Raw genomic sequence first — 23,333 nt, 5'->3', positions numbered from 1 at the left:
AATTTAAACAAATAAATAAAATAAAAATAAATAAATAAAATCTGCAGCAGAAACATTGGGGATGAAATAAAGCCTAATGGATAATTAAATTGAGATCTTTCCTTGAATTCAGGGCACATCGTGCAATATCTGTCCGTTTGGAAAGATCAGATCCTCCCTTCCATTAGAATGCAAATTTCTTACTTGGTATTCCTGATGGGAAGGGACTTGTATCCTGAAGCACTTTTCCTTACAGCAGACCTGAAATTTTTAGCTTTAAATGTCATTAAAAGCAACTTACTGTTTTCCACTCCAGGTAGAGTCCTTCCTTGCTGTAGAGCAGGTAGTCAATCCTCCTCCCGTTGCCTTTCAGAGCCCCCTTCCTCCCTTTCTGGCTCGAGGCCTGGCTCTTACTGGTGGGAAACACAAGGAAGGCTTTCCGTCCATCTTCGCTTTCCATCGTCCTGGTTTGCAAAGACAACAGAGGTTTTAGGTCAGCTCAGTCCTAGCTCAGTCTCATCCATCACAGTTTGGCTCATAAAGCAAGCAGCTTCCCAGCACACGGAAGGGCAAGAAGCTTTTAAGAAGGGGAATGAAATCACCCATTGGTTGGGAAGGATGAACATGCAGCAACCCTTGTTTGGGCAAAGTCACAATGGAATCATAGAATTAGTCATAGAATCAATCATAGAATCATAGAATCACAGACTCATAGAATCAATTATATAATCAATCATAGAATCATATAAATCATAGAATCAGTCATAGAATCAGTCATAGAATCAGTCATAGAATCCATCATAGAATAGTCATAGAATCACAGATTCAGAATCAATTATATAATCAATCATAGAATCATAGAATCAATCATAGAATCAATCATAGAATCAATCATAGAATCAGTCATAGAATCAATCATAGAATCATTGAATCCCACTCATAGAATTAATCATAGAATCAATCATAGAATCAATCATAGAATCAGGCATAGACTCAATCATAGAATAGTCATAGAATTATAGAATCAATCATAGAATCAGCCATAGAATCAGCCATAGAATCAATCATAGAATCAGTCATAGAATCAATCATAAAATCAATAATAGAATCAGTCATAGAATCAGTCATAGAATCCGTCATAGAATAGTCATAGAATCACAGATTCAGAATCAATTATATAATCAATCATAGAATCATAGAATCAGTCATAGAATCAATCATTGAATCATTGAATCCCACTCATAGAATCAATCATAGAATCAATCATAGAATCAATCATAGAATCAATCATAGAATCAATCATAGAATCAATCATAGAATCAATCATAGAATCAGGCATAGACTCAATCATAGAATAGTCATAGAATTATAGAATCAATCATAGAATCAGCCATAGAATTAGCCATAGAATCAATCATAGAATCAGTCATAGAATCATAGAATCAATAATAGAATCAATAATAGAATCAGTCATAGAATCATAGAATCACAGACTCCTAGAATCAATCATAGACTCATAGAATAAAATCAATCATAGAATCAATAGCAGAATCAGTCATAGACTCATAGAGCTGAAAGGGACTTTGGAGGTCTTCTAGTCCAAAGCCGTGCTTCAGGCAGGAGACTTTATTATACCATCCCAGTTAAATGGTTGTCTGGTCTATTTTTGAAAACTCCAGTAATGGAGCAACCACAACTCCAGGAAGCAAGCAGTTCTACTGATTAATTGTTCTCGCTGTCAGGGAATTTCTCCTCACTTTTAGGTTGGATTTCTCTTTAAAATGTTCTCACTCCTTCTCCCGCTCTCTGGTGCTCTGGAGAATAAGTCAACTTTTCTGTGAGAGCCCCTCAAGTGCTGGAAAACAGTTATCATGTCCCCCCACCCCAATCTTCCTCTTTGTTAAGCTGAACCCACCTAGCTCCCTTAACCATCATACTATGTAGCCCCAGGCCCTTTGTTCCTTTTCTCTGCACTCTTTCTAGGGTACAACATCTTTTTTTGTGTGTCATAGCAAATAGCTGCACTCTCAACAGGAACAACTTTTCCAATATTACCATTATAGCAGCTACACTTTCGCCAATGCTCCCTGCTATTTTGGAGGGTCAGGGGCCGAGAAGGGAGCAGGCAACCTCTTTTCTGAGCTGAGGACACACTGGAATAAAGAAGATGCTACTTGCTGGCCCTTGACAGCAGCTCAGCTTCCCATTTATTTTCCGCTCAATTTAGACAAAACAAAATTGAAAAGAAGACTCTAGTGGTATGTAGGGGTCATATCACCTGGTTGTAGTATGGATAGTTAACACTTGATTGGCTAGCTGCTCTATCTTCAAGGAAAATAGGGCTGTGAAATAGGCAGCTGTATGAATTGATTTTTTTTTTAAGAAAAAAATGAAATAAGTAAATATTTTCCTGCTGGTTTACTTGACCCAATGTCCATTGTAACTAGCAAGACTGTTAGTTGACCAATCTCATTCTATGAGAACTTTATTAGGGAGCCCCAATTTGCAGAAAGCAGAAAGCAGAGACATCACCCTGCCAACAAAAGTGTGTATAGTCAAGGCTATGGTTTTCCCAGTTGCAATGTATGGCTGTGAAAGTTGGACCATAAGAAAGGCCGAGCGCCAAAGAATTGAGGCCTTTGAACTCTGGTGCTGGAGAAGACTCCTGCGAGTCCCTCGGACTGCAAGGCAATCCAACCGGTCAGTCCTAGAGGAGATCAACCCGGACTGCCCTTTCGAAAGCCAGATCCTGAAGAGGAAACTCAAATACTTTGGCCACCTAATGAGAAGGAAGGACTCACTGGAGAAGAGCCTGATGCTGGGAAGGATTGAGGGCAAAAGAAGAAAGGGACAACAGAGAACGAGGTGGCTGGATGGAGTCCCTGAAGCAGTCGGCATGAGCTTAAATGGACTCCGGAGGATGCTAGAGGACAGGAAGGCCTGGAGGGACGTTGTCCATGGGGTCACGATGGGTTGGACACGACTTCGCAACTAAGAACAATTTGCAGTGTGGTGAATACATGCACACACACAAACACACATAGGCACAGGCACAGACACAGCTAGACAGACAGACAGACAGACAGACACACAAAGTCTGATGCCTAGATAACCATTAATTCTAATAAATACGGTTCTGGCATCAATGGGTCAACCATATATTTAGTGGTGTCCTTTTTGAGTGTCATTGCCATTTCATTCCTTCCTATAGACTCGTGTCCTACATGGTTCTAATCCACTTCAAATCCACTTAATCCTAAAGGATTTAATTGAATGTGCTTTGTTTCCACTTTGGTGATTTCAAATTACACTTCTCACCTTGCAAATTCCCATTGCAAGCGTCCTTGTAAAATAAGAAACTTTTCTTTCAACACAGGCCCCATCAGGGATGGGATTTTCTTGTGGCTTTTGTTTGACCGCAGCTTTCCTTTCAAAGCTATCTGTGGAAGTTTGACATTTTTTCTCCCATATTTAGAGGGCAGCCTAATGTTATCACCTGTTTAGAGTTATTACTCTATTCTATTCAAGGATAGAATAGGCAGTATGGTATTTTTTAACACGATCTTAATATGCCTTTACCTTAAAAATTGCCAATATCTCTACAAGGTATAACACTTGCCATCCAAATGGGCCCAAATAGAAGAACAATCATAAAAACTCTCCTTCCCCCCAAATTATAGATATTAAAATAAAAGCCTAATGATATAGTTGAACATCATGTAGGTTAAACCACCATCATAGTAAGGTAACCTCAGTTTGACCAAAGAAATTAGAACATGGAACACAGAGTAACAGGTTTGGAAGAGATCTTGGAGATCTTCTAGTCCAAGTCTCTGGTTGAGGAGGAGCCCCCTATACCATTCCTGACAAATGATTGTCCAAGCTCTTCTTGGAAACCTCCAGTGATGGAGCATCCACAAATTTTGGAGGCAAGACATTCCACCGATTAATTGTTCTCATGATCAGGAAATTTCTTCTTAGTTCAAGGTTGGATCCAGGGGTGAAATCCAGCAGGTTCTGATAGGTTCTGGAGAACCGGTAGTGGAAATTTTGGGTAGTTCAGAGAACCGGCAAATATCACCTCTGGCTGGCTCCAGAGTAGGGTGGGAATGGAGATTTTGCAATATCCTTTCCCCAGGAGTGGGGAGTGAATGGAGATTTTGCAGTATCCTTGCCCTGGAGTGGGGTGGGAATGGGGATTTTGCAGTATCCTTGCCCTGAAGTGTGGTGGGAATAGAGATTTTGCAGTATCCTTCCCCTGCCACTCCCACCAAGCCACACCACGCTCATCAAGCCACGCCCACAGAACCGGTAGTAAAAAAAATTGAATTTCACTGGTTGGATCTTTCTTTGATAAGCTTCCGCCTGTTACTCCTTGTCAGGTGCTTATAAGTTGACCCCCTCCTCTCTGTGGCAGCCCCTCGGGTACCGGAAAACAGTTATCATGTCACTCCTAAATCTTTAATGCCTAAGCTTTTATTGGATTCACTAAATAAGGGCTCAGAATTCTTAGGTTCTGTTTTTGCCAATTCTTCATGTCATCCTGTGATTCATATTCAACTATTGTTAGTTCTGCATATTGCCTTAATGATGTTTTGAGTTGTATACATTTGGAATTTAAGATTTGTGGTGATAAAATTGTAAGGTAAATATATAGATTAATAGAATAGGTTGTTTTTGTGTTTAATGTTGTTGCTAAAAGGAGCAAGGGATAAAAAAATTAGATAAAGCGGTATTGAATTTTGATTTATAATTGAATTTATAATTGAATATAAAAATGAGCTCTTCCTTAGTAGGAGATTAGGATGTATGATGAGATAATAGAAAGATTTATTAAGATGTTGGAATGTATGTTAAAATTGTTTGTTCTCATTTGTTAAATTAATGTACCCATTTGTGACCAGACCAAGACTTCGTTTTTGAAAAAAAATTCTTTTTTATGTTTATGTTGGAAAAAATAATAAAAATTTACAAAAAAAAAAAGAGTGTAAAGACAGGATTGCAATAAAGGAGGGCTGAAATCAAAAGAGGTGACTGAAACAGTCACCGTCTGCAATGTGCAGATGATACCAACCTGTTAGGCGAAGATAATAATTGAGAAGAAACATTTAAAGAAAGTAAGAGTGGAGAGTGGAAAAACTTGAAATATTAAAAACCAAAGTGAGGTCAACTGGCAGGCATGCTAATGAACTGACAGTTGACAGAGAGGGTGATGGATCATTTTGTTTTCTCAGATTCAAGAATAGAAAAAGACGTACAATGTGCTGGGGAAGAAAAGCTACCCTCGAGGGAGAAAAACTTTGGAAAAGTAGAGACGATGAAGAAGGATATTTCAGGGACAACAGAGATCAGAAAAGTTAAAGCAGGGACTCTTTCCGATCTTAAAGCACAGCTCTTAAAACATGGATATTGCATAAAAGAGAGGGGGGGGGAAGAGAGAGCCCTTTGAATTTAAGATTTGGAGATTGCCACTAAGAATTCAGGGGCCTGAAAGGAGAAACCAACCCATCAATTCTAAATTGAATCAAGACGGATGGCTCTCTTGAAGTCAGGGGCATCTGCAGGGTATGGGCAAAAAGTCAAATTGGTAGCTGCAACAGTGAGGTTTTGTCAGCCTTACAAGATAGTCCAGACAAAAAGAACACTCAGAAGGGCTAACTCTCTTCTTTAGGTTACATTTGCAGAATCTTGCAAGGCTGCAAGTCTATCCTTCCTCATTCACCTTAACAGTTCAAGATACTAGGGAGGTTTCCTTCTGAGATATTGTGTACACTCCTGTTCCTTCTGCAGACTCAATCGCCCCTGAGCTGACTGTTGCCTACAGAGCTGTTCTACCTCCTGTCTCCCAAGGCCATTCCCTCATACCATTCCATGACTGAAGTCTTGTTTATCTTTATTACTACGTATATGTGTATCTCTATCTAAATCTATCTATCTGTATCATCTCTGTCTGTCTATCTATCTATCTATCTATCTATCTATCTATCTATCTATCTATCTATCAATCATCTATCACCTCTTTCTTTCTTTCTTTCTTTCTTTCTTTCTTTCTTTCTTTCTTTCTTTCTTTCTTTCTTTCTTTCTTTCTTTCTTTCTTTCTTTGATTTGTATACCGCCCTACTTCCAAAGGACTCAGGGCGGTGAACAGCCAAACAGTAAAATACATAAATACAAAATTTAAAAACAGGATAAAATCGAATTAAACAATTATCTATCTATCTATCTATCTATCTATCTATCTATCTATCTATCTATCTATCATCTATCTATCTCTTCTGACCTAGGAATCCCCAGCAGCATGAAGCCGAATCCTCATCCCGATAAACCCCTTTTATTTAATTTACAGTGAATTCCTCTCCAGCAAAGTCTTTCCTCTCCCACAGTCTTTCAAGATAGTTCACAATTACCGACCTTTATCAGGCTTGGAGACGCCACAATACTTGGCAAGAATGCAGTAATGAACTAATTGTCTCCTGCAAACTCCACTCCCCTTTCGCTCCTCTTTTATTCCCTCTGGGAGGGGCCATTCACCATCTACCTGTGGCTTTACTCCCAAATTGGCCCTTGTTCTTTAGCTGTTCCTTGCATCTGGCAACTCTGTGCATGCGCACACTGGGAACAGGCTCCAGCTGTTTGTCTGCCTCACTGATGTCTGACAGGCAGCTGATAACTGGCATATGGCCCTGGCCCCCTCTCTGCCTCTGACACAGATCCCTCATCAGAGCCTTCCCCAAACTCCAGGACTGGCCCAGGTTCCTCCCCAACCTCCTCACTGTCCGAATCTGCTGCCAGATCTGCTGGCTGCTGGCAGGCCACAATTCACTCTATCTATCTATCTATCTATCTATCTATCTATCTATCTATCTATCTATCTTTCTATCTTTCTATCTTTCTATCTATCTCTAGTTGTTGTTCAGCTGTGTTTGAGTCTTCACAACCCCATGAACGACAGCACTCCAAGCTGTGCCTCCACTGTCTGCCAAATTCATGTTCATTTCATCAATGACACCATCTAACTGTCTCATCCTCTGCCATCCCCTTCTTCTTTTGCCTTCCACCTTTCCCAATAGAAGGGTCTTCTCTCTCTCTCTCTCCCTCTCCCCCCCCTCTCCTTTAAATAGCAAGAGAAGGGCAGAAAAAATAGTGCAATTTTCTTGGGAAAGTTATGGCCTTTACTGGAAGCAAGCAGAGCTGGTGGGCATTTCTCTATGTGGTCATCAAGCATCAGACCTAACTTGATGGCATCTGCCTTAAGTAGGCTATACGTAGTGCTACCAGTTGGGTAAGTGCATTATAGTTTTCAAGGGCTGAGATGATTTACAGCCTGGTGAAGATGTAGAGTGGATGATAAGATTATTCCTGAAGAAATATGCTTGACATGAGAATTGTTGTTAGCCAAATGATCAATTAGGCTATACTCTGAAAAATGAGACAGTTTCTCCACCTCTTAGAAGCAAACTTCCTCCATAACATTTGAAAGTCTGCAGTTCCTTTTCTAGAAAGTTAGAAACACATGAAAATAATTGCTGCCATTTATTCCCATTACTCATCCCTTATCAGGCTTTTAAACGTAAAATCTCTTCTTAACACGTTCTGACGTTTATTTCTAGAGGTCTAATATATTAATGCCTGCTTGCCATTTCTGGTTAATTTAAGTTTCGTGGAATCAATAATTTGCAATGGTTCACAGATGGGTATTTTTAATTGCCCAGTAGGAAGTTTATTTTGATACCAAGATGGTTCAGGCTAAACCGTTGTTTAATTAATTGTCTTCAGTAGTAGTCTTGGCAGACCACTCTTCAATCTGCTCAGAGGGGGGGCGTGAAAGAATGAAATTTTCATTGCTTGAGTCAATGAATAATTTTGGTTTTGATGGAATTGACCTCTCCGGAAAGACCAGCCAATTATAGACACTTCATAATGGGGAAATGAAATAAAAAGCTGAGAAATAGATGAGAGTTATGCTCATTGTAGGAATTTGTCCTACAGGATATCTTACATCAGAAGACTTTTTCTAAACCCCAACTTTCTAAGCACTCTTACATGTTGCAATCATTTCTCTATCATCTCTCTTTCTCTTTCTGCCTTCAGTAGGAGAAGGACAGGCAGAACCTAGGGCAGAGTTAAGACAGGAATCAGGAGTGGGAGGAAAGGAAAAATGTTACTGTATAAATGTACATTTATGATGATATGTGTGAAATCAGTAAAACAGAAAAGAACTTGAAAAGAAAGTGTATATAAATAAAAAATCAGGATTGCTCAGATACCACTTTGGAAAATATTGAATTGAGAATGAATACAACAATGGAGAGAGAATGGAAAGAGGAGTAGAGGGATAGATAGGAAGGGAGAAGAGAGGAAGGAGAGAGAGGAACAGAAGAAAGGGAAAAGGAGAGGAAGAAAGGGAGGGGAAATAAGAGTAGGAGAGAAGGTTAGAAAGGGAGGAAAAGGGGAGGGGGAAAGGAAGGGGAAGGAGAAAAGGGGAAGGAGAGGAGGAAAGAAGAAAGTAGAAGAGGATAGAAGAAGGGAGGGAAGGGAAAGAGAGGAGAAGGAGAAGAAGGATTGTTGTAAAATAAGGGAGATGGAATGGTAGAAGAGCAACCCCAAGTATATTCAAATTTTTTAGGATGAAGAATGAACTAATATGAAAGTTAAAAGAGAATATGTATGATTAATAATGGATAAGAGACTGTACATTTAAGACATGATTATGAGAAATAAAAAAAAAAAAGAAGAAGAAGACAGGAATCAACCTGGAATCCGTACGTTCCCATAAACTGTTTAAGTCCTCTTGAATTCCGCTGACAGCACAAAATGAACAATTTTGTGCTGACCATTAGTTGACTAGATTCTTGTGTAAAGGCATAAGCAATAAGTTATCTGAATTGTGGTGCTGATTGTGGTGCTGATTGTCCATGCCTGACAATACATGAATTGGACTGCTCATCCGCTACTCTGTGCTGCTTAACATTTATCTTGTTGCTCTCTAGATGCATAGATCTTTATCAGGAATTCTCAGCAAGCCCCCATCCCCATTTGAGGACCTGGGAGAATTGGAGTCCATATTTTGAGGACCTCTAAATATTCATAGTAGGGAAGTATCATAACAATTGACAAATAGGTAGCTCACCACCTGTAATGAAACAATAATCAAATGACCTTTCATTTCATGAGATAATTGTAGGAAATTGATACCTAGTTTAATGGAGTCTTCTGTCTTCAGTGGCAAGATTAGCCACTGAACAGTTTCACCTCTAATTTCTTTGTTGACTTTTGTATTGTTTGACGCAAAGGATAACATAGCTCTTCCTTCCATTCTCCTATGAGAAGCTGATCAGAGGTCAAGTAAATTTCACGTGTTCCATCTTCCACCATGCTTGAGAGCCCAAGCTCTCAAGAAGAGAGCTTGGGCTCTCTTCTTCTAGAAGAGCCTTGGTAGTACAGTGGTCTAAAGCACCCTGTTATTAAGAACAGCTGCCTGCAATTACTGCAGGTTCGAATCTCGCCAGGCTCAAGGTTGACTCAGCCTTCCATCCTTTCTAAGGTAGGTAAATTGAGGACCCAGTTTGTGGGGGCAATAAGCTGACTTTGAATAAATATACGAAAGTATGAAGGCTATTGCTTAACGCATTGTAAGCCGCCCTGAGTCTCCGGAGAAGGGCGGCATATAAATCAAATTAAAAAAAAAAAAAAAAGCTCACATCGGCCAATTCACCCAACATCCTAATCAGATCTAATCCTTCTACTTTTAATTCCCTTTTAATTTTTCATCCTTTATTCTCAAATTTGTTTGCTTTTAAGGATTGAATACGCACACTTTGGAAGCACCGGTTTTGGGACTGTGTTAATAAAATAGATAAAGATGACTGGAATAAGTCGGGCGGACAATTGTGTTTTTCAAAGAATAGAATCATAGACAAATAGGGCTGGGAGAAACCTTGGAGTTCTTCTAATCCAGGGGTCAGCAACGGGGTGAAAACTACTTATCTTCCCTACCGTTTTGGAAGTACACACACATCACATGCATGCACAGAGTCTCTGTGCATGCGCAAACCCTTCTGCACATGTGGAGGGGGTAAAAAACAGGTTACTTCCTGGTTAAAACCAGGAAGTAATGACGACCGGGTGGGTGGGCAGACCCTTGCGCTGCCATCGCTACCGGTTCTCTGAACCACCCACCACCATCGCTATCAGTTCAGCTGAACCGGTCTGAACTGGTAGCATTTTACTCATAGTCAGTGACCTGTGGCTCTAGAGCTGCATGTAGCTCTTTCACCCTTCTGCTGTGGCTCCCTGTCACTCAAAATATGTGTCCCAACCGCCAATGTGCGACACTCTCCGTCATGCGATTTATTGAGTTTTTCAACCACCGGTAGGCCAACCATGGATAAATTCAAGAAAAGAAAAGTTTAAGAAGAAAACAGAACGTTTAATTCAACTACATATGCTAGTTTTGTGGCCGCTCAAAAAATAGTCAGGCACGGGAAGGGTTTTGTGACTCCCGGTGTTTTCTTTTCTGTAGGAAATGGGTCCAAATGGCTCTTTGAGTGTTTAAGGTTGCAGACCCCTGTTCTAGTCCATCCCCCTGCCCAAGAGAGAAGTGCTTATACTATTCTGGACAAATGGTTGTCCAATCTTTTTTTTGAAAACCTCCATAATGGAGCACCCACAACTCCAGGAGGCATCCTATTCCACTGATGAATTGTTCTCACTTCAGGAAATGTTGCACAAATGCAACATGCAATAGAAGGGCATTGAATTAAAGCAACCAACCGTTAAAGCATTTTAGCTTTATTCAATATCTTTGAAAAATAACCATCTTTCACCCCTTGCCGTAACCATGGGGGTCCATGGTGAGCAGGGAGAAGGATGAGATCTCATATCTCATAAATTCCTTGTGAACAAAGAAATATTGGAATAGGATTCATAACCTTAATACAGAAAATTCTTAAAGTGGATATAAACAGAAAACCAGATGTCAGCACTTCAAGCTGCATTTACTCTAGTGCTGACATAAGAAGGAGAAGCGGAGGCGTCTGGAAAGGGACGTTTGACTTTTCACCTACTTATTTTCCCTGGAGATAATATCCCCTAGGAGATGGGATGGGAGGGGGAAATTCCTTTGAGTTGGAGCAGTAGATTAGGGGTAGAGTGACTTGGAAGATGACCAATGAGTGCAGAGGAGTGGGGAAAGGAAAGGGAGGGTTTTGGCTGTGATGGAGTCAGAGTTAGAATGTCGTGCTTAATAAATGGGAGTTTTTCATCAAAGACTTTGTTTGAAATGCAATTTATTTGAGACGACCTCGAAACCTGACACCAGAGACTTTTCTTTTGAGTTTGATGGAAAAAGACTTGGGGGGAAAAAATTGGAACTTTGATGTTAGTTCCATGATGTTGAAGGCACCCAGACTACTCTACACACAGAAACGGAAGATCACCTCGATCCCCGCAATGGATGAATGGCTGCAAAAATGGATGGAGCTAGCAGAGATGGCTAAATTGACTGTTTTGATCCAAGAAAAAAAAAATACAAATACTTTTATTCCTACTTTGAAACTGCTTCTGGACTTTGTGCTCGAGGTGGGGGGCAAAAAATGAAACTTTGATATTGGGTGTTACCAATTAGATAGATTTGTTGTAATAGAAATGGCTGGTTTAAACTATTATGTAAAAATAAAAAGTTGAGGTTTGATGTTAATGCCTTATTCTGCTGCACCGAAGGGAGTCGGAAGTGAATGCCTTTTCTTTCTTTTTCCCCTTTTCTACCCCCAATGCCTTTTCTCTTCCCTTTTTCCTTCCCTATTCTTTCCTATTATTTACTTTCGTATTTTCTTTGCATGCTACACTATAAACTAATAAAATTCTTATAAAAAGATACGTTCATTGTGCAAATGATGCAATGAAGTAACATGTGATGACTTCATAACACATGTGCTGCCATCCTGGTCAGTGGTGGGTTTCACTTACCATTGCTACTGGTTTGCTCTCGCGCGCGCACCACTTCTACGCATGTGCAGAGCGTATTTGATGACATCCGGGCCAGAGGTGAGTTTCAACAGGTTCTGACCAGTTCTGGAGAACCGGTAGCGGAAATCTTGAGTAGTTTGGAGAACCGGTAGTAAAAATTCTGACTGGCCCCGCCCCCATCTATTCTCTGCCTCCCAAGTCCCAGCTGATCGGGAGGAAATGGGTATTTTGCAGTATTCTTCCCCTGGAGTGGGGAGGGAATGGAGATTTTACAGTATCCTTCCCCTGCCACGCCCACCAAGCCACACCTACCAAGCCATGCCATGCCCACCAAGCCACACCCACAGAACCGATAGTAAAAATGTTTGAAACCCACTACTAGTCTGGGCGGGTAAGTGGAGCCTCCCACCACCACTGCTACCGATTTGCCCGAACCGGGGTGAATCGGTAGCAACCCACCACTGATCCTGGTGTCATTACATGGCTTTTGGCAGACTCTTATGGACCTAAAAATCATCAAAGACTTTCTTAATCATTAAAGCAACGATAGAGGCACATCCTCCAGAAAAAATGATGTTTATTGATCCTTTTTTTTCTAAAGAAGTAAATCTAGATTATCCTCAGTGATGTCTTTTTAAAACTGCGGCCTCCTTAACTTTATTAATAGGTTTTCGTTGGAGAGCTAACAGAAGTCTAATTTACTGCGCTGTTTCCAGATGTACCCGTGCCAATATTAACTGGGTGATAAATTAGGTTTTTATGCCTTTGCCAAATTTTATTATTGAACAATTTCCGTATGGGTCTGTTTTAAGCCTAATCTAGTTGGCCCATGACATTAGCCATTTCAGAGATGTAATTATTTCTCTCTCTGTGTGTGCGTTTTAATGATGATATAATGTCAGGGTTGCAATATGTCAGTTACTAAAGCTTTTCAAAATGAGGCTGAACTAAGATTTTGAGTGACTAAGGGCAACATCTACACGCCCACTCTTTTGTGCTCCTTCAGGACCAGTTGTGCACCGAATTTTGTGCGTGCAATTCTATCTTTTCCAGAGTTGGGTTATTTCTGACTCCACTCTGGTTTATTTCAAAGTATTAGAAGATGGATGCAAAAATGCTCCAGCTCCGTAGACATAGTGGAAGGCCTGTTTTCTCACTAGTGGAAATTTTGCACTCCGCCTTCCCTCTCTGGATCTGGTCTCAAGCCAGCTGTTAATGCTTCCACCAATCCCAAGAGAGACTCAACATCCTGTTTCCAGTATCCATTGGTTAAAAAGGGGGCACAATGGTTCAGCGGTTAAAGGCACTGAGTTTGTCAGCTGGAAAACTGGCAGTCCAGGTTCGAGACCCAAGCGCCACATGAATTCATCAAATTTGCAGATGACACCAAACTGGCAGGAATAGCCAACCCTCCAGAAGATAGGCTTAAGATACAGCAGGATCTTGACAGACTTGAACATTGGGAGCTATCTAACAAAATGAAATTCAATGGTGAAAATGTAAGGTTCTACATTTAGGCAAGAAAAACAAAATGCACAGGTACAGTATACATGGTACCTTGCTCAATAGTAATAACTGTGAGAGAGATCTTGGAGTCCTAGTGGACAACCATTTAAATATGAACCAGAAATGTGCAGCAGCTGCCAAAAAAGCCAACACAGTTCTAGGCTGCATAAACAAAGAGCTAGAATCAAGATCATGTGAAGTGTTAATACCACTTTATAATGCCTTGGTAAGGCCACACTTGGAATATAGCATCCAGTTTTGGTTGCCACGATGTAAAAAAGATGTGGAGACTCTAGAAAGAGCGCAGAGAAGAGCAACCAAGATGATGAGGGGACTGGAGGCTAAAACATATGAAGAACGGTTGCAGGAACTGGGTCTCTCTAGTTTGATGAAAAGAAGGACTGGGGAGACAGTATAGCAGTCTTCCAATATCTCAGGGGCTGCCCCAAAGAAGAGGGAGTCAAGCTATTCTCCAAAGCCGCTGAGGGAAGGACAAGAAGCAATGGATGGAAACTAATCAAGGAGAGAAGCAACTTAGAACTAAGGAGAAATTTCCTGACAGTTAGAACAATTAATTAGTGGAACAACTTGCCTCCAGAAGTTGTGAATGCTCCAACAGTGGGTGGGTGGGGCTACATTCGGTGTATAAGACGCACCTAAATTTTTACCCCCTTTTAGGGGGGGGAAAGGTGCATTTTATACTCCGAAAAATATGGTAATTACTTCAGCTATTTACAATTTTCCTTGCCCCTGACAAATTGGGGATGCATGGACAGCCATTACAAAGGCTGGATCTTTTTTTACTCAACCCTACAATAGGGTTTTACTCAACCGTATAACCCTACACCCTTCACCTTTTGTCCTTTGTTTGACTTATATTTTAAGATTTTTGAGTAAGAAGCACATATTGAGGATTTATTGCTTAAATCTCTTTTTGTCATGTCCCACCATGCAAAGCAAATACGTAACATTCAAGAAATAAGTCAATAAAAGTATATGTGAGACACAAGTAAAAATATCAACAAGCGAAGTTTTATAGTTAGAGTAGCGCATTTATACTGGTGATAGAAATAAGATGGAAAACAAAATAATACATACTTCTGTAAATTATCTGGAGTGCACACTTCTTCGTCATATAATCCTTTCGGATCTAACAAAGTTCCTGAGAGAAAAAGGAATATATGCAGTAATCTGCTGTTATTCCAAAGCAAAGGGATCATAAAAGTTTGAATTAGATTTTTGTCTGTATTTTAAAGGGAACTATTTGGAATTCTTGAGCTTTTCCAATCCTGTGTCCCCAGATACATCCCACAATTGTTGGCTCAAACCTCTGGGAAATTATAGCCCAAGAGAACACCCTGGTGAGGAATAATGCTCCATTTTGGATGGATGGATGGATCAATATCATCCTGGGCAATAATTCTGCATTCTGGATGGATGGATGGATGGATGGATGGATGGATGGATGGATGTCATCTTGGGCAATAATTCTCCATTCCAGATGGATGGATGGATGGACAGAGTAATTTACTGTGGGAATGTAGTCATTGATTTAATATGTTGTGTGATGCACACCATCGTGCAAAATCATCTTATGGTTATTGAGGGGAGCACACTGTACCTCCCAATTATGATTTGTTAATCCAGCTTTCAGGCTAAACGTGTGCAAATCCTAGCCAAAGTATTGACCATATCTTTAATTTGGTATCTGTTGGGAAGGCAGGCTGCAATATCTTTAAAGACAGAGCTTGGTTTTCATGCCACTTTCTACCACAGGCTTTATGGTGCCCGTAACTGGTAACTTTTTAACTTCCCCTTCAGATCGCCTGATGACCAGGATGTGGCTGGTATCAGATGTTTATAGTTGGCAACTTACTTACCTTGGCTAAAACCAAAGCACAAGCTAGCAAAAATGGGAGAACTAGGCTCTTTAAGCAGGTTCCTCCTCCTAGCTAAGGGACATCTGTCCCACTTCTGGGCCACAGCTTTCCATCTTACCAATTGCCCACGATTTGTCCTCCCCTGGACCTTGGCGGCATGGGTCCTTGTAGCGGGTGAACAAGCAGTGCTGCTGCTCCAGCTTGTCATCTGCAACCAGAAGAAAGGCGATGAAGGGGATCCATAGCATGTCAGAGAAAGTCATGGGAGAGAGGTAGCGGAGCCAATATTTATGACAAAATTCCAGAAAAATATGGACTTTTAAGCAGTGGTAGGATGCAACAGGTTTTAACAACCAGTTCTGTGAGTGCGCGCTTTGCTTGCACGCAACGTTCAAAATACAGCAATTTGAAAAATAATTTGAAAAAAGCCTCTGATGATTGCGTGGCTCAGCTGGGCATGGGGGGGGGGCGGGGGCACGGGGATTTTTGCTACCGGTTCTCCGAACCACCTGCCGCCATCGCTACCGGATCAGGTGATATGGTCCAAACCGGAAGGGTTTCACCCCTGACTTGAACTTTCCTTTGGGTGGGGAAACCCTGGAAGCTTTCAGATTTGGGTTTCCCCAGATGCGCCAATATGCGCTCCCACAGAGGGGGCCTCCTCGGGGTGCCATCAGCCAAACAATGCAGGCTGGTGACCCCCAGGGGGAGGGCCTTCTCTGTGGGGGCTCCCACCCTCTGGAATCAGCTGCCCCCTGAGATAAGGAGAATCCATGACCTCAGTGCCTTCCGCCGTGCCCTTAAAACCTTCCTTTTCCAACAAGCTGGGCTGGCCTAATTCTTTTTAAGTGTTTTTAATTGTTTGGTTTATTGTTTTAATTAATGGGGCCAAATTTATATATATATTTTTTAACTGTATTTTAATATTTGTATTTGATGTTTTTATTTGGCTGTTCACCGCCCTGAGTCCTCAGGGAGAAGGGCGGTATACAAATTCAAAAATAAATAAATAAATAAATAAATAAATCTCTAATAAAATGGAACTTTGAGGAAACTCAAGCCTTGGAGATTTCTTTCGTTGGGGGTCTTACTTGGAACCCTGACAATTTCTTTCTTGGATTGCTATGAGCCATCCAGAGTTGTTAAGAGTTTGGGCAGCTTACAAGTTTAATAAATTATTACAATTATTATTAGTCCCCAGGACTGAGTGTGTCTAATTATCTTGCCAAGACAGAACTTATCACAGAAGAGTGGGGTGAGAAAACCCTTTGAGCAATCGGACAATATTTTAACGTATTGTTTTGCAGGCTATAGAAGGGGATTGATTCCCATTTAACTTTGCCAAGCATTGTTTAGCACCATAAAACATTTAAGTCTCATCTATCTAACCCCGTGCAAATGCAGGTATCTAACAGCACCTCTTGATAATTTTTCCTTTGCGCAGATTGGCGAAAAAGTTTGCTGTGTTTCCCTGGCTTCTCTCAAGGGAAGCCCAGAAGTAGCTCTTCCAGAAGCACTAATGATGTCATTTATCATTGTCTACTGTCAAGGCAATACAATTCATAAATGGGAGGCTTTAGGAAAGGAGGAAGGGAAAGAGAGGGGTGGGGGGAATAGCCAACTTCGTCTGAAGCTAAAAATATACCCGTGCATTGAAGGTAATGCCAACTGGATTGTCCATAAAGGACTTGCATTTTGGACATATTCTTTGATGGGGTGGAAATCTAATTGTCTGCAGGTTATCAATGAATAGGGCAGGAAAATGCAACCTCACAAAATGACATGTCCCCTGTGTTATAAATGACAGAGTTAGTGGTCTTGATCATAGGAAAGAGGGAAATCTCCTTTATCCTGGGATGGGGGTAAAACAAGAGTACCTTGAGGGCAGGAGAAGAAGTAACGGAGGACTCATTAGAAGGACTTCACAAGAAATGAACTACATACCAGAAGAACATTGCATTCAATGGAGTTCAATTGTTACATCCTACGGGTCTAATTCTTCAAAGAACTAGATTTAGTTCTTAAAGAGGGCAGGCCGGAGTTATAGGTGGAAGATTATCAAGGAGAGATCCAAACTAGAACTAAGAAGGAATTTTATGACGGTGAGAATTGTTAACCAGTGGACGGACTCACCTCTGGAAGTTGTGGCTCCATCACTGGAGAGTTTTAAGAAGAGACTGGATAGTCATTAGTCCAGAGTAGCACAAGGTCTCCTGCCTTGGGCAGGGAATTGGACTAGAAGATCTGGAAGGTCCATTTCTGCCATATTAATCTATGTTCTAAGAATGCCCCATGGTTGACAAGTAGGAAACCATATTTGGCTTTTTGAGTTTCCTGGAATGGACCATTTTAGTTTCCATTTAACCAGGGGTGAAATCCAGCAGGTTCTGACAGGTTCTGGAGAATCAGTAGCGGAAATTTTGAGTAGTTCAGAGAACCGGCAAATACCACCTCTGACTGGCCCCAGAGTGGGGTGGGAATGGAGATTTTGCAATGTCCTTCCCCCAGGAGTGGGGAGGGAATGGGGATTTTGCAGTATCCTTCCCCCGGAGTGGGGTGGGAATGGAGATTTTGCAATGTCCTTCCCCCAGGAGTGGGGAGGGAATGGGGATTTTGCAGTATCCTTCCCCTGGAGTGGGGTGGGAATGGAGATTTTGCAATATCCTTCTCCCAGGAATGGGGAGCAGTATCCTTCCCCTGGACTCGGGTGGGAATGGAGATTTTGCAATATCCTTCTCCCAGGAGTGGGGAGGGAATGGGGATTTTGCAGTATCCTTCCCCTGCCATGCCCACCAAGCCACACTACGCCCACCAAGCCACGCCCACAGAACCGGTAGTAAAAAATTTTGGATTTCACCACTGCATTTAACCCACCAAACGAGATTCTGAGGAAAATGCCAACATGTCTTTAAAACATTTTCCCATCTGTTATATTAAAAAGCACAACTCGATGGAAACTTCTGAAGGGGGTTACCTCCGATGCTCCCTGGGGCTTTGGGTGCGTCCGCTGTTTTTGAGTCTCTAGATTTAAAAGCCTCACCTGACGAGCAATTGTCAAAGTTCAGGTCACCGCAGACCACATCAAATGCCACCAGCTCCTCTGGATTGGCTGTACTGGAAGAGGAGGTAGATTTTCTGAAATCAGCCAGCCAATCCTGAAGCAGATCCAGTTGTTCACATCGAACAGTGGTGTCCTCTGTAGAAAAGGACAAAGCAGGCCATTCAAATTTAAAATCATTCCTTTTTAAGATTATCTATTTATTAAATGTCTAGGCCACACCCATCCTGTACAAAATGGCGGCCCATCGGCCGGATGATCACACATGCAGGCCACACCCACCCCAGCTTCACAAACGCAAAAAAACATCGCGATACATCTAAAGGTGGGCTTCACATACTGTAGCAACCGGTTCGGTCAGCACCGGAAATGTGAGAGTGCGCGTGCACACACTCACTTTGATTGTCATGCACGCTATCCGCGCATGGGTGCGGCATCACAAAACACAACAATTCGCTTGTGCATGCCATCCATGCATGCACGCAGCGTCAAAAACACAGCAACATAACCCCACAAGATTAATATGAATAAATAAGGGAAAATCCTCGATATGCTAGAAGTGTGGAGAGACCATTGGGAATTACTATCACATGTGGTGGGAATGCCTAAAGATGCAAAAATTTTGAAATTTACTAAAGAACTGGCTGGAAGAAATTTTGCTAACAGATATAAAGGTCAAACTGGAATTTTTCTTATTGGAAATTATAGAAAGAAAATATAAGAAAGATACAAATTATTTATTACTGCATATAGTCACAGTGGCACGAATAGCCTTCTCTCAAAAATGGAAAGAGAAAGATATTCCAACTGAAGAGGAAATATTACTGAAAATCTTTAACTGCGCAGAAATGGACAGACTCACTTTGGAACTCAAGGATAAAAGCGAAACTAAGTACTACAAAATCTGGGAACAATTTTATGATTGGATAGGTAACAAGAGGGTAGCCAAGAAAAATGTATAGTGTTAGAACAAAAATATAGATGTTATTATAGATAAATGTACGTTTAAGAGATAAATAAATATAGAGAAATAAGGGGAAAAGTATTAATATCATATCATATTATGCTTAAATAGTGAACAAAGCTTAAGAACTATATGTTTATATGAGTACTAATATTATTGTAAAGTGACGGAAGATGTTTGGAACCAGTGATGTCATAACTATGTCCAATGTTTTTTAAATTTTGTATTATTAATAAAAAACTTTTTATAAAAAAAACCCATAGCGATATAAGATGGGACCACCGGTTCGCCGAACCAATCCAAACCAGCTGAATACCACCTCTGGATAGTCACATGACACGATCAAGTTTGACACCCATGGTCTACAAGATGCGTTTGGTTACCATTTCAGCAGCAGGTTAAATGTTAAATGGTTAACCAAATTAACGGTTAAATGTTAAATGGTTAACCAAATTCCAGAATCTAAACACAGGGAGTCTTTGACTTACAACCAGTTCATTCAGTGACCGTTTGAAGTTACAACATCGCTGAAAAAAAGTGACTTACGACCGTTTCTCACACTTATGACCGTTTCAGCCTCCCCAAGGTCACACGATCAAAATTCCAATGCTTGGCAACTGACTCGTATTTATGACTGCTGCAATGTCTTGGGGGGGGGGCGTCACATGATCCCCTTTTGTGATCTTCTGACAAAGATAATCTCAATGGGGAAGCCAGATTCACTTAACAACCCTGTTACTGTAGTGATTCACAATTGCAGCCATTCACTTAACAACTGTGGCAAGAAAGGTTGTAAAATGGGGAAGAATTCACTTAACAAATGTTTCACTTAACAACAGAAATTTTGGGCTCAGTTGTGGTTGTAAATCGAGGATTACCTGTATTGCATATGACAAGGTTTTAGTAATAGATAGATGATCAGCTTCCTGTAGATACCTGATCCAAACTAATGGATGATCTCAAGCATCCCAGGTTTTCCCTCCCTATGCACAACTTCGTGACCAATTGGTTAAGAATTATATAAGTCATCTTCGTTTAATGAGCCCATAATCCCTTGCAGGGTGGAGTCTGGGCCACTGAATGGAGCTGAGTGTTTACTGGCTGGATGCCCTTCCTGTTGCTAATCCAGAGTTATATTCAGCAGATCTATTCTCATTGTGCCCAGAGAGAGAAATATCTGCCTCTACCTAGGATCGAACTCACAGCCTCCTGATTGTGAGGTGAGAGTTCCACTTCTAGACCACCGCACCACTCATTAAGAATGACGTAAATGATCCTCTTAAAAAACATGTTTCTTTTTTTTCCGGACAAAATATTAATACGTATAATTCACAACCATATTTGAATAATGGCTGTTTTAAAAGCAGGGCGAGGATAATGGATGACATTTTTACTATTCCGAAACGACCAGCCGCAGTTCTATACCGAAACAACTTTCTGATCCCAATTCCACCATTTAAACCAAGACACCGGAGAATATTCCCAACCGCCCACCACCACCCCCTACCACAAATTAAATGGCTCGGATCGCAGCAGATATTAATTAGCTCTAGGTTCTGATTTTCCACTGCGGATAAGCGGTTGCCATTCAGTGCGATGAAACAAAGAGTTGCAAATGCGGCACTCGTTGTATGGGAGAAAATTCCTGCTGGAAATTGGAAAAGCTGGTTTTCCTTGCCTACGGGTATTTCAAGTGAATTCAGAGGCAGAAGCAGTAATTTTTAAAAAGTACCTCTTTCCCCCCCAAAAAATAAAAATAAACTGGCATCTACCAAAAGAGAGAGAGAGAGAGACTATCCCTAGCTGACCTTTGATCAGAAAGCAAATGAGTATAAATTTTAGATGGGCACCTGGAGAAATCTAAGTATGAATAAGTGGGACTGGAACAAGAACCAGAGAGCCAATTACGGAGAAAAAATCAAAGACTAAAGGTGATTAAATATTCATCCGAGAGCTGTGCATTGCTTCAAAAGGAAGATTTGCATATAAGAGGCCCCAGCTGCAATTGCTAGTATCTCCAGGAAAAAAAGGTCTTCTAAAAAGCTTGTATCTGAAATAATGCTCAGCAGGGATTTCGCAGCACTTTGAGTTGTTTCCAAGCAGGGGGGAAAAAAAAAAAAGGAGTAACCAATTTTAAGCAGAGAGACTGGGTGATAAGGAGATGCTGTGCTAATTCCCTCCCCTCCCCCCCGTCCTCCAAATTCAGGAATGGGAGGTCACTACTCTAGGATAAGACCCAGTGGTGAAATCCCAATTTTTTTACTACCAATCCTGTGGGGCGTGGCTTGGTGGGTATGGTGTAGCTTCATGGGCGTGGCTTGATGGGTGTGGCAGGGGAAGGATGTTGCAAAATCTCCATTCCCTCCCCACTCTGGGGCCAGCCAGAGGTGGTATTTGCCGGTTCTCTGAACTACTCCAAATTTCCGCTACTGGTTTTTCGAACTGCTCAAAATTTCCCCTACCGGTTCTCCAGAACCTGCTGGATTTCACCCCTGATAAGACCTTACATGCATTCTTGATGCAATTGGGACTGTTAGTCTTGATATTATAGAACTATGACAAGGGTGTCGAACTCAAGGCCTGCGGTACTTAGATTTGGCCCACGGGGCAGCCCTGGAAACAGCAAAGGACCAGCCCATGGTGCCTCTGCCTGCAAAAATGCACCTCCCTAGCTCTGTTTTCGCTGGCAGATGGTTGTAGGAAGCCATCCCAGCCTGGAGCTCGCAAGGATTGTGCACGGCCCTCCCGCGCTCCATTTTCACTGCAGGAGGCTGTCCCAGCCAAAAATGGAACTTGGGAGTCCGTTTTCATTGGTAGAGAGCTCGGGATACCATATACCATAGGCGCCCCCCCCGACACGAGTGACATCAAGCTGGCCACACCCATCCTGGCCACTCCCACTTTGGCCCCCAGAAGTCAGACACAACCCTGAGGTGGTCCTCAATGAAATCGAATTTGACACCCCTGATCCAGGAGGACATATTCTACTCAACTTTTCTGACTTTATGGACCGGCAGGTTGCTGGAAGAAGGGACGATTCCATACAAGCAGCAGGCACACACACTTGCACAGGCAGGTCCATTTATGCGTGCACCTGCCACTGGTACAAATGAAGCTTCCCACGCAAACATGAGTGCCCGCCACTCATGCAAATGGAGCTTCCCATGCTCGCCCGTGCCTTGCACGGCCATGTTCCGAAAGGGCCATGACAGAGGTGGGTTTCAGCAGGTCCTGACCAGTTCTGGAGAACCAATAGCGGAAATTTTGAGTAGTTCAGAGAACTGGTAGTAAAAATTCTGACTGGCCCCACCCCTATCTATTCTTGGCCTCCCAAGTCCCAGCTGATCGGGAGGAAATGGGGATTTTGCAGTAACCTTACCCTGGAGTGGGGAGGGAATGGAGATTTTAACAGTATCCTTCCCCTGCCATGCCCACCATGCCATGCCCACCAAGCCATGCCATGCCCACCAAGCCACACCCACAGAACTGGTAGAAAATTTTGAAACCCACCACTGGGCCACGGCCTGGTACTGGGCCATATCCCTGGAGCGGGGGACCCCTGTTTTATGGAGTCAACCTTCCCAGAACCAAGAGCAAAATCTCTGACCATATAGATTTTTTCTCTAGTCCAGGGGTGTCAAACTCAAGGCCCAGATTCGGCCCACAGGGGTACTTAAATCTGGCCCACAGAGTCGCCCTGAAAACAGCAAATGACTGGTCTGCAGTGGCTCTTCCAGTGAAAACGGAGCTCATGAGGGCTGCAGGCAGCCTTCCTGAGCTCCGTTTTTGCAGAGTGTTGCAGGAGGCTATAACAGCCGAAAACGGAGCTCGGAAGCCCGTTTTTGCTGGCAGAGCTCTTGGTCCACCAGAGGCGCCCCGACACAAGTGACTTTGAGTTGGCGGTCAACCTGATGCGGCCCTCAGTGAAATCAAGTTTGACACCCTTGCTCTAGTGTATTCTCCAGATAGAACACATATG

At 41.9% G+C, this 23,333-nt stretch overlaps 1 protein-coding gene across 2 annotated transcripts in view; it reads right to left on the bottom strand.

Annotated features, from left to right (window-relative positions):
* SMPD3 (sphingomyelin phosphodiesterase 3) overlaps positions 1 to 23,333 on the bottom strand; it is a 197,878-nt gene that overhangs the window by 3,377 nt on the left and 171,168 nt on the right. For both annotated transcript variants that reach the window (XM_034425443.2, XM_034425445.3), the window contains 4 exons: positions 18,373 to 18,528; positions 15,451 to 15,540; positions 14,551 to 14,614; positions 281 to 443 (listed from right to left, as the gene is read on the bottom strand). In XM_034425443.2, the coding sequence (XP_034281334.1) occupies positions 281 to 443; positions 14,551 to 14,614; positions 15,451 to 15,540; positions 18,373 to 18,528 (473 nt within the window). The remainder of the gene's footprint in view (positions 1 to 280; positions 444 to 14,550; positions 14,615 to 15,450; positions 15,541 to 18,372; positions 18,529 to 23,333) is intronic.

This window comes from Pantherophis guttatus, chromosome 11 (genome assembly GCF_059756535.1).
Source record: "Pantherophis guttatus breed Tessera chromosome 11, ASM5975653v1, whole genome shotgun sequence".
Classification (NCBI taxonomy): Eukaryota; Metazoa; Chordata; class Lepidosauria; order Squamata; family Colubridae; genus Pantherophis; species Pantherophis guttatus.
This window is presented reverse-complemented; position numbering and strand designations above follow the sequence as displayed.